General features: G+C 38.2%; 1 protein-coding gene across 1 annotated transcript in view; it reads left to right on the top strand.

The window, feature by feature from the left end:
• LOC104935500 (protein unc-13 homolog B-like) overlaps nucleotides 1-12949 on the top strand; it is a 63438-nt gene that overhangs the window by 24098 nt on the left and 26391 nt on the right. Inside the window, exons 14-19 of the mRNA XM_027274179.1 lie at nucleotides 3618-3661; nucleotides 4340-4367; nucleotides 6593-6768; nucleotides 7786-7871; nucleotides 10139-10265; nucleotides 11367-11463. Of these exons, the coding sequence (XP_027129980.1) occupies nucleotides 3618-3661; nucleotides 4340-4367; nucleotides 6593-6768; nucleotides 7786-7871; nucleotides 10139-10265; nucleotides 11367-11463 (558 nt within the window). The remainder of the gene's footprint in view (nucleotides 1-3617; nucleotides 3662-4339; nucleotides 4368-6592; nucleotides 6769-7785; nucleotides 7872-10138; nucleotides 10266-11366; nucleotides 11464-12949) is intronic.

Below are 12949 nucleotides of genomic sequence, written 5' to 3' on the forward strand. Positions count from 1 at the left end.
TGTTCTGAGCACCACTGATTAATTAAGTTATGACTGGATGAAGCACTTTCTCTCACTGTCTCTTGGTCAGCACAAAATAGGACAGGAAGGAAATACAAAACAAATACAAAATAATATAAAACATTATAATCCAGTACAAAAAATGAATGAACTGACTAGTATTATATTAAAAAAAGATGAGCACCAATAAAAGCTGAATGATTTTGGAATACTAAAAACCCTCAAAATACAAAAAAGGCTGTTGAAGGTTTATGTAATAGTGATGAAAGCTGAGCAACTGACTCAGTTACTCAGCTTTCTCTCAGGATAATGTACATGATAGCAGAATTGAATGCTAAAAAGCTGAAGTTCAGCTCCAAATGATCATTTTCATGTTTCCCTTCAGGCTACTTAACTTAATTGCAAAGTGAAACCTTTCAGCTTGTAATATGAATTATTCACAATTAAAAAAAGACATTTATCACACAGTGAATGATGAATTTAAACATATGCCAAATGTTTTATGGTTACATAAATTGTATCATGGCAGCAGAGGACAAGGATGTTCATGCACCTTCAGATGGAATTCACTGCAGTAGACCCGAAGGGAGTAACCTGCCCACCAGTGTGTGTGGAGCAGGTAACAAGGACAATGGAGCCAATTACGATTATTACTGTGTCTCTGTGTGTGTGTGTGTGTGAGGATGAGGAAGGCCTCGCTTTAGGGAAGGACAATGTGACATTGTGTTATTTTAAGGTCAAAACTGATCTGTCATCCATATCGCAGCCTTTTCAGGTCAGATCTGTATTTGTGTGTTTCTGGCTTTCAAACAGTGAGAATGAGGACGAGTTTTGATAAATTATGACATTTTGTTTGGCTCTCAATTGTTCAGAGTTAAGGTTACCAGTTTTAGAATTGAGGTTAAGGTTTAAGGATTAGGTTGAAAGATAAGGCTGCTGATGTTGTGTAATGTTTTTCCTATTGTCCTTACTGTGCCTCACTGCTCTGTCTGTGACATTCCTGCTGTAGACTTAAAAAGTGAGCATTCACCAGTCTGACGCAGTGGTTTGGAGTAAGCACCAATACTGACATTTTTAAGCAGATATTGGTGACCTGATACTGATCAGTGTTGACTGATCCACATTAAATACATTTTCTTCAATATCATATCCTCAATACAGTAAGTCACTAGTCTGCCAACTCCATTTTTCCTGGGGAAAAGAAAATCCTTATAACTATAATAACACCAGATTGGTGTCGGCAGATACCTTGAGTTGAAGTGTCTGATCGATTGCACAAAGAAAAAGTTGGAAAGATGTATTCTTTAAATAAACAATGTACCAATTTCCTGAAGCAGCCAGACAGTTTTATGTATTTCTAGCAGAAGGACAGTTTGTTGGGTCCAGTCAAAATAAACTACAGTCATGGTAATGAAGGAACATTGTCTTTAATGAGCTGTTAATAGATTCTGGATCACACAGGATTCCAAAGGGAGGGATTTTTGACAATTAAAAACATAGAACATGACCAGCATTACCCTTTAAGGTTAGATTTGGGCTCTGGCATGTTGTACAAGTTAGAGTTAGGAAAGTTCCACCCCCTTCTCTATTATTTTCACACAAACAAAACAAGAGATAAACGAGTCTTTCAAGAGTTGAATAGAATTTTTTCTTTCTTCTTAATCTTTAATGTCAGTTAATGTTGGCCATTGTTCACATAATAATACTATACTAACAGTGCAATCATCTAACAATGCACAAACAAATTGACTCACTGCTTTTCCAAAGAAGTGAAAGATTGATGTATGACACATACGCATCCAAAGAAAACTTTTCAACTGCATCATTTGGGATTTACCTGTGTTGTTTAATACCAGATAACTATGTTTCTAATGTGATTTTTTATTTTTTTTTTGCAAACTTATGAGTGACTTTCTCGTGCCAGTTACTGGTGATGCTGGAAACCCTGCATCTCTTTCTTCCTCCTCCTCCTTCCCTCTGTCAGACAAAACTCATTTTATCTTGTTTTGTTTGTCAGCCATGTCGTGACTCCCACTATGCCAGAATACTTTCTATCTCTCTCAATTTCTGTTTGCTCTCTTGGCATGGCATATAATACATTTGTGCTGCCAAAACATATGAAGGGAAAGTAGTGGATAAATGACAAAAATAAGCAATGGGGATACCGTTACTGGCTGTAGCTCAGGTGGTAGAGTTGGTTGGGCACACATGTCTTGTGCAAAGTATATTTTCATTCAAGCTCAAGTTTCAGCTGCCATGTTTGTAATCTGTGTTTTTTTTCCTCTCTAAAATCAGTATGGGTTCCATATTCCATATGGGTGTAGTTCACAGCACAGACACCAAACTGTGGGCTGAGAGGATTGTGGTACTTTTACTTTATAAAGACTGAAGAGAGGTGTCTATGAGCTCAGTTAGTAGAGCATCCGGCCCATGTACAAAGGTTCAGTCCTTGCCGCAGCGGCCCAGGGTTCGAATCCGACCTGCAGCCCTTTGCTGCATGTCATTCCCCATCTCTCTCTCTCTCTCGCTCTCTCTTCTCTCTCTCTCTCTCTCTTCTCTCCCCACATTCCTGTCACTCTTCAGCTGTCTCTGTCAAATAAAGTTAGCACATTTGGTACCACCTGTTTCACTGTTGGATGATCTGCAAAGTACATTGAGTCACTTATAATGCAAAACAGGTTCTGGAGGATTCTTTGCAAAGCCATTGTCCATTTTAGTATAAATTAAGCCAAAATGTTGCTTTGTCTCTCCAGTTGTTAATATTAATCTCAGTACATACAGCACATGCTGGCTTAGCTTTAATTGTGCACTAATTACTGAGTCTCCATTAGCCAGAGAATTGTCTGCAGAACACTAAATTTTTTCTTAATGTGTGAACTCATTAAATCTGCCGTGTTTCAGTATAAATTAAATTTTTGCATCGTTCCTAGATATGCAATTTTGAATTATTAACAATAAATCAGCTAAGATTTAATGGTTCTAAATACAAAATGAATGTACTTTACTCACTCACTATCGCGTATTCTTGTGTGTTGAGTGCATTTTTTTCCCTATAAAACAATTCATGTGGCATCTTGTGCTTGTGTGAACTACATCCTCCATGCATAATACAAACATTTGAATGTTACACCATGATGCTATTTGTGGTCAAATTAAGAGGAGAAACCAGAAAAGAGGTTCTTCAGCACCCTTCGGAGACAAAGGAAAAGGTATGAAAGAAAGAAAGAAAATTATGAAAGAAAAAAACTGAGATATTGGTTCAAAACTTGTTTTGAATGCACAGGGGGAAATAATAGTTGTTGTGTTCTAACTGAAAAATAAGTTTCTTATAATCCATTCATCAAAGGTGGAAATGCTTTTCTAAAGTTAAATAGACTATATAGATACTAATGGTCTGTTGTATTTTGTAATGTGCAAAGCAATTGTGCGTCCATTTTGATATATTTCTCAGACAAAACATTTCTTTTTTTTTCTGTTAGTCCATAATGCCAGACTACACATATTTCAGAAAGAAAAGACACATTCAAACACGCAGGCTGCAAATTCTCATATCTGTGTCTGAACAGTTTAAGAATCTGAGTCAAGCCTCTTTGCTCTTTCTTTTCTCTTTCCAACAGAGAGATCGTTTTGTGAAGCTCCTGGATCACTGCACAACTCCTGCGTATTGACCTCTCAATGTACGAGTGAGTCTCTGCTCTCAGTTGCTTTCTTTACCACACACATCTCTATGTTGTTAGGTATAAACATGAATACAAGTAAGTCAATCATCTTCTACTGTCTTTTGGCTTCTTATTACCCTCAATACCCTCCGAATGTTTGCTTGTGATAACTTATGCAGGCCGAATAATAGCTGAGTAAACTGGGAACTCGATATGAGAACATTAAAAAAGCAAACAACCATCATGATTGAAAAAGAAATCAGTCCCTCCGAAAAGGAAAACTTGTTGTAACTATATAATACCTGAGTTGTTCAACAAATGTGTGCGTTTTTGTCTGCAGAACAACTTCCCCAGCCAGCAGCAGGCTCCGCCTTCATGACCTCAGTCACAGTGGATCTTCCACCAGCACACCTTCGTTAGGAGATGGAAAACAAAACAGCTCAATAACCAGAGCGATGCAAACACATATTAGGACTGGGAGGACATAGTATATTTTTAAAACCTGGTTTATTATTTCTGGTTTGAAACAAGTCCAAAAGGTAAAAAACTGTACTTTAGAATGAGAAGGATTAAAAATGTTCAATGAATACTCTAATACACAGTTGTTAGTACAGTAACCTGAAGTCCCACCAACTGTCACACATAATGCCCAATTGGCGTATTTGGCGATCCGTTTTCAGGGTTCACAACACACACGACAGCCAGAGTGTGAGCGTGCAGTGTTGCAGAGGCGTTATGTCGCCTTCTAGATCTGTGTGTGTGTGTAATTTTTGTCAGGTATCCCATGACTGCATATTGTTTTTTAGATCTATAGAGATGAGTGAAGCAACAACACTCGAAAACAGGATACCATCTTAAAATCGGATAACCTCTTGGAGGCCAAAAACTGGGTTTACTATCCTACAAACTATACAATAATGTTTATATTAACCAATATATCCCTTATGATACATTGATGTCTGTGTGTGTTCTGTACGAATATATTTGACTTATCTTCCCACTCCAATGTCTGGTCTCGTGCAGGTCTTGGAGCTGCAGAGTCCCCCCCGGGCCTCCAATGTGTTCGGGACTCGTCAAGGCTGTCTGAACTCCACCTAGAGTAATCTTTAACAATTGTCTGGAGCCTTCAACCACCAGTTCGCCTGCCGTCCAATCCAGTGAGTGCTAAGCATCAACATGTTTGGAGCTGCTGCAGGAAAGGTCTGGAGAAATGGGCTGAAAAAAAAGATAATACTGGATATCTTAGTTCTTACCCTGGGACTTTATTAATGTTAATGTAACTATACCACAGGATGTTGAGGTCAGAGGTCAGGATTATGGACAGTCTCACCATAACTCCCAGGATGAAAAGAAGCAGCCCTTGAACTTATGTTCAGGATATAGTCAAATCAGTAATCAGAGCAAGTTACACAAAGGTATCTCCACCTTTTTGGGCCGGGCCAACACATTCATACAGTCTACTCTTCAATATAAAAAATATAAATAACATTTAAGATGCAGTGTTTGGCAGGAATCTATATTAGCAAATTTGGTACCACCTGTTTCACTGTTGGATGATCTGCAAAGTACATTGAGTCACTTAATAATGCAAAACAGGTCCTGGAGTGATTCTTTGACAAAGCCATTGTCCATTATATAGTATAAATTAAGCCAAAACTGTTGCTTTGTCTCCTCCAGTTGTTAATATTAATCTCAGTACATACAGCACATGCTGGCTTAGCTTTAATTGGTGCACTAATTAACTGAGTCTCCATTAGCCAGAGAATTGTCTGCAGAACACTAAATATTTTTTCTTAATGTGTCTGAACTCATTAAATCTGCCTGTGTTCAGTATAAATTAACAGTAGTTTGCATGGTAATCAGGAGGTCTCCTTTTCAACTTTATGGAGTGTGCAGAACCTTGTCACATAAGCATGGAGCCAGACTATTTCAAAAATAAATCATCTCAGTAAAGTAGAAGAAGAAGAATAGTAATTATGGTTGTAAGTAATTCAGATCTGTTACGACCATATTAAGGGGTATAAAAAAAAGTAACATAAAAAACAGATTTTAACGGTTATTAAACAAAAGTAGTTTATTAGATAAAAGTTTTTAGATTGTTTTAACAAAAGGAGGTGAGGCAAAAAGGGAACTAAGGGCGAGCAAGTGCTGTTAAACGATGTTATCTAACTAGAAACCCAAACCAAGAAAGAAAAACCTCACTAACTAAGCTTCTAGCAGATAACAAAAACACATCAAAAACAGCACCTCTAAACTAATGGATCTAACAGAAATAGTCTACGTGTAATCAGTAGCTATAAACTAAACTAAACCCTGCCCAGTCCCAATAAACCAAACACAAAACCTCCAGTTACAAAATACGAACAAACGAGTATCCTCCGACACATACGAACGACAACAGAGTATCATGCGATACATCCAAACGAGGCGAGCTCAAATACACAAACAACAAGTGAAGCCGCCACGATGCTCGGGCGGCTGTGGTTTAAATGCCGGTGATGCTGCTGCGGGGGCGCTGTCATTGGCGGCGCGGGAATGATGCCGCACCAATCCTGGCCCTGCACAGCCACGACCATGTTGTCCCCGCCTCCACCAGTTTGGGGCCAACCAGGGACCGGCAACCGCACACCTGTATTTACCTGGGAAAAAAACACTACACACCCACATGTGCGTGGGGCGAAACGGCGGCAGCCGTAACAAGATCATTCACTGAAATCTGTTAAGCACTAAATCTTTTTTATTGTTTTGATTGTTTCGGTATTTGTTTCTTATTGCAACTTCTGGACATCTGGTTTTGGATTCAACTTGTCACTGGTGTGTGAATGCATAGCAAATAAATTCTTACATCTTTTCATCTTTTGTCTTTTTCCCTTATGCAGCCTGGGCCAGAGAAGAAAAAGAAGAAGAAGGAAAAAGTGGAAGGAGAGGATGAAGATGACGATGAAGAGGAAGATGACGAGGAGGAAGAGGAAGAGGAGAAGAAAGAGGAGAGCCAGCAAGAAGAGCCAGGCCCGAGCATTCAGAATCTAGACTTTTGGCCTAAACTTATCACGCTTATCGTCTCCATCATTGAGGAGGACAAGAACTCCTACACACCCATCATTAACCAGTCAGTACTGAGTCCTGCTCTGTGTCTTTTACCTTTCATTTGACATATTGTAGTTCTGAGATGAGTGAATGTGTGCTCGTTCGGTAGAGGACTGAGTGAATCTTGTTTAAACAATTTATTGATTACAAAAAGGGAATGTGCAGTGCAGGTGGGGGAGCCAGTGGCAGGGTGGTGCAGGGCTGGTGGTGACAGGAATCCCAGAGTGGGGACAAACAAAGCTGGATGTGGCAAGAGGATGGCAGAGGAGGTTGTCCTGGAGCACGGAGAGATCACAATTCTAGAAGTCTAGAAGATTCGAGCCGGCGTTTTATGCAGCATGGGTTGATGAGGTGCAGAGAGACAGACAAGACAGAGATACAGAATCACAAGGAGAGGTGACAACAACAGAAAAACACTAGGGAGCAAGGGGGTGAACATTCATTGTAAATCACAACCACTAATTAGGGTTGTTGATAGCATCCTGTTATTGCCGTATACAAGTTATACATGTTGAAATTGTTGGCTGCTTTGACTTTCTTTAGTGTATAATGTGTAAGTAATCACAGACTGAAATGAATGAAAAGTTGCATTCATAATTAAAACAATCATTTGTGCTTAGTACTTATGTGTGGGCAATGCTTTCTACAGTTGAAAGTTGTCTTTGCAAGTTATTTTGTGACAGAAAGTAGATTACTAGTGGCATTTTATTTAAATGTGTTGCTGTGAGTTGACATTACTGCTGTAAACACAGTAACCTGATAAAATATTCAATATCAATATCATTTTTTTTTACTTTCAAGCTGTAAAGGTCTAAGAAAACCGAAACCTACCGTGTGTGCGTGTGCTTGCTCAATGCTCAGTTTGTGTGTTTATGCACTGTTGTACTTCTGATCAATCACACACACAGCATGATCAAGCATCTGTTAACAAGCTGAATACCAAGCAGGATATTAACATACAGACATAACCACTAGCATAGTAACTAATGCTTTACTTTTTGTCTTGTCGCGACAACTTCTGACTTCGTTTCCCTTTCAGGTTTCCTCAGGAACTCAATGTGGGTAAAGTCAGTGCTGAGGTCATGTGGATGCTGTTCGCTCAAGACATGAAATATGCCCTGGAGGGTAAGACTCTGTGTCTGTATACAGTGTGTGTGTGTGTAAGAGCGAGAAAGAGTAACAAATCAAACCATCTTGCCATCTTTCCATCAACCCTCTTTCTTCTCTCTGCCATCATATCCTCCAGTTTTGCATAAAATTGACCACTACCACTGGAACAATGGTGAGATTATAGACTAACTTGATGTAGCTCATACCGCAAAAGAGTCAGTAGTGAGACAGCTGCTGTATTGTTTCTTGTTTGTCTATGCTGGATCAGTTAAAGTTAGAGTGAAAGCTATAGTCTAAACTAATCTGGCAGCAGGTATCAAAGAAACTCTCCTAGTCATCAAAAGCCTTAAATTATAAAAACATTTTTTTCTGTTTAAAGTGTTAGTGTGTTGGTTCAGCCATGTCCTGTGAGTCATGAAAAATGTACAGCAGTTTTTAATACCATGAGAAACTGATAGTTTTGTGCCTATACTATAACATGATTGATTTCCCCTGAGACACTCCACATTAACTGTAAGGTACTTTCCAGATAAATGCCTAAACATTCTTTTAAAGTTAGTAAGCCATCATCATCAGTTTACTTTGATACCGTGCTATCTCGAGGGTCCCTGTCTCATTTGAAACCTGCTTATCTACTCATTATTATTATATATTATTATATTATACTCTGCCTTTTGTGTCCATCTCATTATAGAAACTGTAGAGACTATAGTATCCTGAAACATCCATCATGTCCAGCATACTGACAAAACTCAACTTTAGCACTGAATTTGATTCTATAGAACTAGTCTGTTTGTTTTTTAGCTGTGAAAATGTCAAGTGTGTTGACAGCAGAACATTAGAATCCAAAGAGATGCTGAGTTTTGTGCTGAGCTATCTGGCTATCAAGTTTTTTGCTTTGAGTTCAAATCACAATTTTGATCTCTGACTTTATTTCCTGTGTCTAGTCTACCTTCCATCTCTAGTATTGTGTTTAAACATTTTTTCTCTCTCTCAAACCATTCACATCTCTTTCTTTGCTTTAGAACTTGATTTCTGTTTTCTCTGAATTGTCATGTGTTTGTTTTATAATTCTGTCGCCATCTCAGCTCCCAACACATTTCGCATCCGCAAAGTTGATTTCTACACTGGTAAGACTGTGTGTGTGTGTGTGCGTGTGTTTATTTGTAATCAGTCGCCCATAGCAGAAATTCCCAACATTGCTTTCACCATTAATCGTTTTTTGGATCGGACAGTAGTAAGGAGAGTTCTCTACACCTCATCAGTAGGAACACTGGAAGAAACAGTTTCTCCCATTAAACTTTTTGCAAGTTACACACCTGTTCACAAATTATGTAAATTAAAGTTCAAGCACGGTTATTTATTCCACCACAGGTAAGGGCCTCACACAGATTTCACGTACTGCTAAATGCTAAAATGTGATGGCAGACCGGTTACTGGGTGTACTGATTACCGACTTTACTTGAAAATCAGTATATTTGTTTAGGGCATGACAGGTAGGAATACAGCACAGACATATGCACAAAAGTAATTAGAACAAAAAGTCTATGTAGTGATAATAATATTCTACTTTATCTTTCTTTTCTTTTCTTGTCCCTGGCAGCATTTGATTTGAGGGTTGGGAATCTCTGACCTATAGAAATCTTTCGTTTGTTAATGAGAAATGAATGTCTGCTTTGCTGCTTTTGACACAATTTTAAATCATTTGTTCCAAGACATGAAATCGTTCCATTATTTAGGATCATTTTAAAGCTATGTAAATATTTTGACTATTACCCACTTTTGGACTGACTCTTTCTCTTCTTACTACTGTTTGCAATACTGGAGTGATCCCATAATTGAAGCCAAAAATGGAATCAAACTTGGTCTCCAGAATTGCTCTTGTTCCTCCTTCTTGGATTTTGATGAAACTCACAGTGAAGAATCTCACTGTCTCACTGCTCTGATGAAGCTTTTGTAAAATTAGAACTGGCCTAAGCAAGTCACTGTGTTACTTAATGATTCTCTGGCAAGTACAAGGAACTTTTAGATCCTTTTTAATATTGTTCTCCACAATGAATTTAAGGGGACAGACTTTTGACAGATCTTGTTTTGTTCATCTGTTACCCATAATATCTTATGTAACGCTACATAGGTTAAAGTAAATTGGATGAATGATGCACCTCAGTCCTGTGGTCTAATGTTATTAAAAATAAAATCAAGTGACTGTAAACTAGCAACTGCTACAACACACCTCAAGAGATAAATTATAGTGCTGCATGTGTGTGTGTGTTTTTTTACAGAACATGAGAAGCATAAACTCTGTAAGACTGCTGACTACATGAACCTGCACTTCAAGGTCAAGTGGCTTTACAACGAGTATGTGAAGGATCTCCCCGCCTTCACAGACGCTGTGCCTGAGTACCCTGCGTAAGACACACATACACATACGCTTTTTACACACTCATCATATCAGTGTTTCCCTGTCTCCTCCACACAAAAGGGAGCTCAGCTTGATTGATCATTTCTGTCTTTACATAGGAAACAGAGGTAACAGTGAGAAAATCAGATGTCACAAATTCAATAAGAAAGAATAAAACAAAGCTTTAATACTAAACAACTAAATGTTTGGTTTACTCTTCAAAGCAACACTAATTTCATAAGAGAAGAGTAGTAGAGTAAAATGTAATGTAGGTTTTCTCATGATTCATGCATTAACTTTATGGTTATTGTTGTGGTGATTCAAACCACCCCGAATTCTGTAGACCTGATGTAGAGCAGAGAGATATTGAGTTTAAAGAAGACAGACAAGTACTCCAGTTTCACCTGTTGCAAGAGGGAGAACACAGCTTTGACAGACTCCGCAGTCTGTTCACCATCACGCCCTGCTGAGTTCTGCGCTCTCTCTGGCTCCAGCTAGTTTTATTAAATCACACAAACGGTTACATATTTGTTATTATCTTCATACAGGGTAGTCTGCTGAGTGCAGCCGACGCCCGGGTGTGTGTGTGTGCCCTTTTCTCGGACCATCGTGTCCTTGAGTACACTCTGTGCCTAGATTCAGATGCTTTGTAACAGTTTCTAGTTGTGCTCACACACAGACCTCAGGTGTAGGTTTGCACTCAGACACAAACTGCAACTTCTGCAAAAACACTCTGCTGATTATACAACATTCTTAAAAGCAATAGTTCAACATAATCACACAGTTTAATATCTTTAAATGATTATTAGGCACTTCAGATAATATAATCCACAATAGTAAGATGTTCTGTGTCTGCTTTCAGTTCTAACCAAGGGGAGTCTCCTATTTCTCTGCTTATCTGCTCGTCTCTCTCTCTGTGTGTAGGCCTTGAACCTGCAACTCCTGCAAAACACTTATACTAGTTACACAACACTCAAAAGCAATATACTCTGTGTGACCTTATACTTACCCAGATCCATTTAACACACATCTATTTTAATTCAAACATTATTATACATTTCCACATTATCAAAGTTAAAAGTTGTGTCTGTGTCTTGTAAATGCTCCAGGTGGTTTCTCCAGTTTGTCCTGGCCTGGCTGGCTGAGAATGAAGAGGTGTCGATGGAGTTCATGCATGGGGCGCTGGAGAGAGACAAGAGAGAAGGGGTGAGTTTTAAAAAAAAGAAACCAGAAAGTTTTCAGCTCGACATGCATCTATCGTTCATTTCTAAGATAGATAAGTGTTTTGTTTACCTTAACTTTTTTATCAGTCCTTATTTTCACTATTTAAAGTAATTAAGTTCAAATGTGCACAAAATGTTATTTGCAGCAAAGACTGTAACAATTTATTTAACCATTATGCTTCTCATCTTGTGGCAGTGTTCGGCATCTAGCTGTTACTAGGCAACATATCACAGCTGTTAATTATTTATGTATTATTTATTATTATTATTTATATTTGTGTATGTGTGTGCCAGCAAGTTACACAAAGTAATAGTAGTGGCTCAAAATATAATAATAGAAGACAAACAAATCTTAATGAAGTTTTGGACCTACAGTAATTTATAGTATTGGGGGTTTACATTTTGACAGTTCACCGCCATTAAAAGCTCCTGTCTGCAATTTACCAGCCAATGTACAGACAACTTTCACTGGATTACTATGATATTGAAGAAACCTTAAAAATTTGATGATTATCAGGATTGTGGATATAAGGAATGTCTGTTTTTTGATCTTCTAGTTTTAAGAAAACCAACATGTGTCTGTCCCTTTTACGTCACATAGTGTCCTTGCCTCACTTCTCTTCCTCTGAATGAACCTTCCTACACATTACATTCTCTCAGTAAAGCAGTTTGTATCTGTCCATGAGTATGAAAGGAAGCACAGGGATGTTGTGTTCTAAATAAGGTGGTTTGAGATGCCGCTGCTTAAACAGTCAATAACTATACAAACTTTTGTTTGCCAATTTTATGTTCCCTTGTTTCAGAAGCATCAACAGTCTCCCTGCTAGAGGAAAGTTTCACTCTTATGTTTCAATTTCTTATTTCATGTAGACAAAGAAATTACCCAAATTGAATTTAACAGCAAACAGCAACAAATTACAGGCTACTTAATTAGCAGAGATTATACATTCTGTGTGTGATCTAAGCTATATTTGCTATATGTATTTATATTTTCATTTGCAAACACTCAAGACACGACTTGGGTCACAGTGCTTACAACAAGGAGGAAATTGTAGAGGCGATATAAGAAATAATGGGTTGACTCACATCCTGTAGATATCAAACTCAATATAGAAGACTCAACAAACAAACACATGAAGACAGTTTCACTGCTATTGTTTTACACTGCTGAATGTTGCAAAATGAAAAAACTGATATATGATTTTTATATAAAACCTGTTTGGTTAGACAGCAAGACCAAATTCTAGTATCATATAGCAGCTACTTCCTGACCATTTGTTGTTGCTCTGAGCAGCTGAAAGCACAGTGAAACCATATTTTTCTGTTGAGTTGTTGATCGTATTGTAGGAGAGGAGTTAAAGTGCAACAGCAGTAGACGATGAAGTGAAACCGATAGCTTTCTACATTACTGACATCTTCAACAGAATGAAAGACAGCTCCAGCTCCATGACCTTTTGTTCACCAACTCT

This window comes from Larimichthys crocea, chromosome III (assembly GCF_000972845.2).
Source record: "Larimichthys crocea isolate SSNF chromosome III, L_crocea_2.0, whole genome shotgun sequence".
In the NCBI taxonomy this organism is placed as follows: domain Eukaryota; kingdom Metazoa; phylum Chordata; class Actinopteri; family Sciaenidae; genus Larimichthys; species Larimichthys crocea.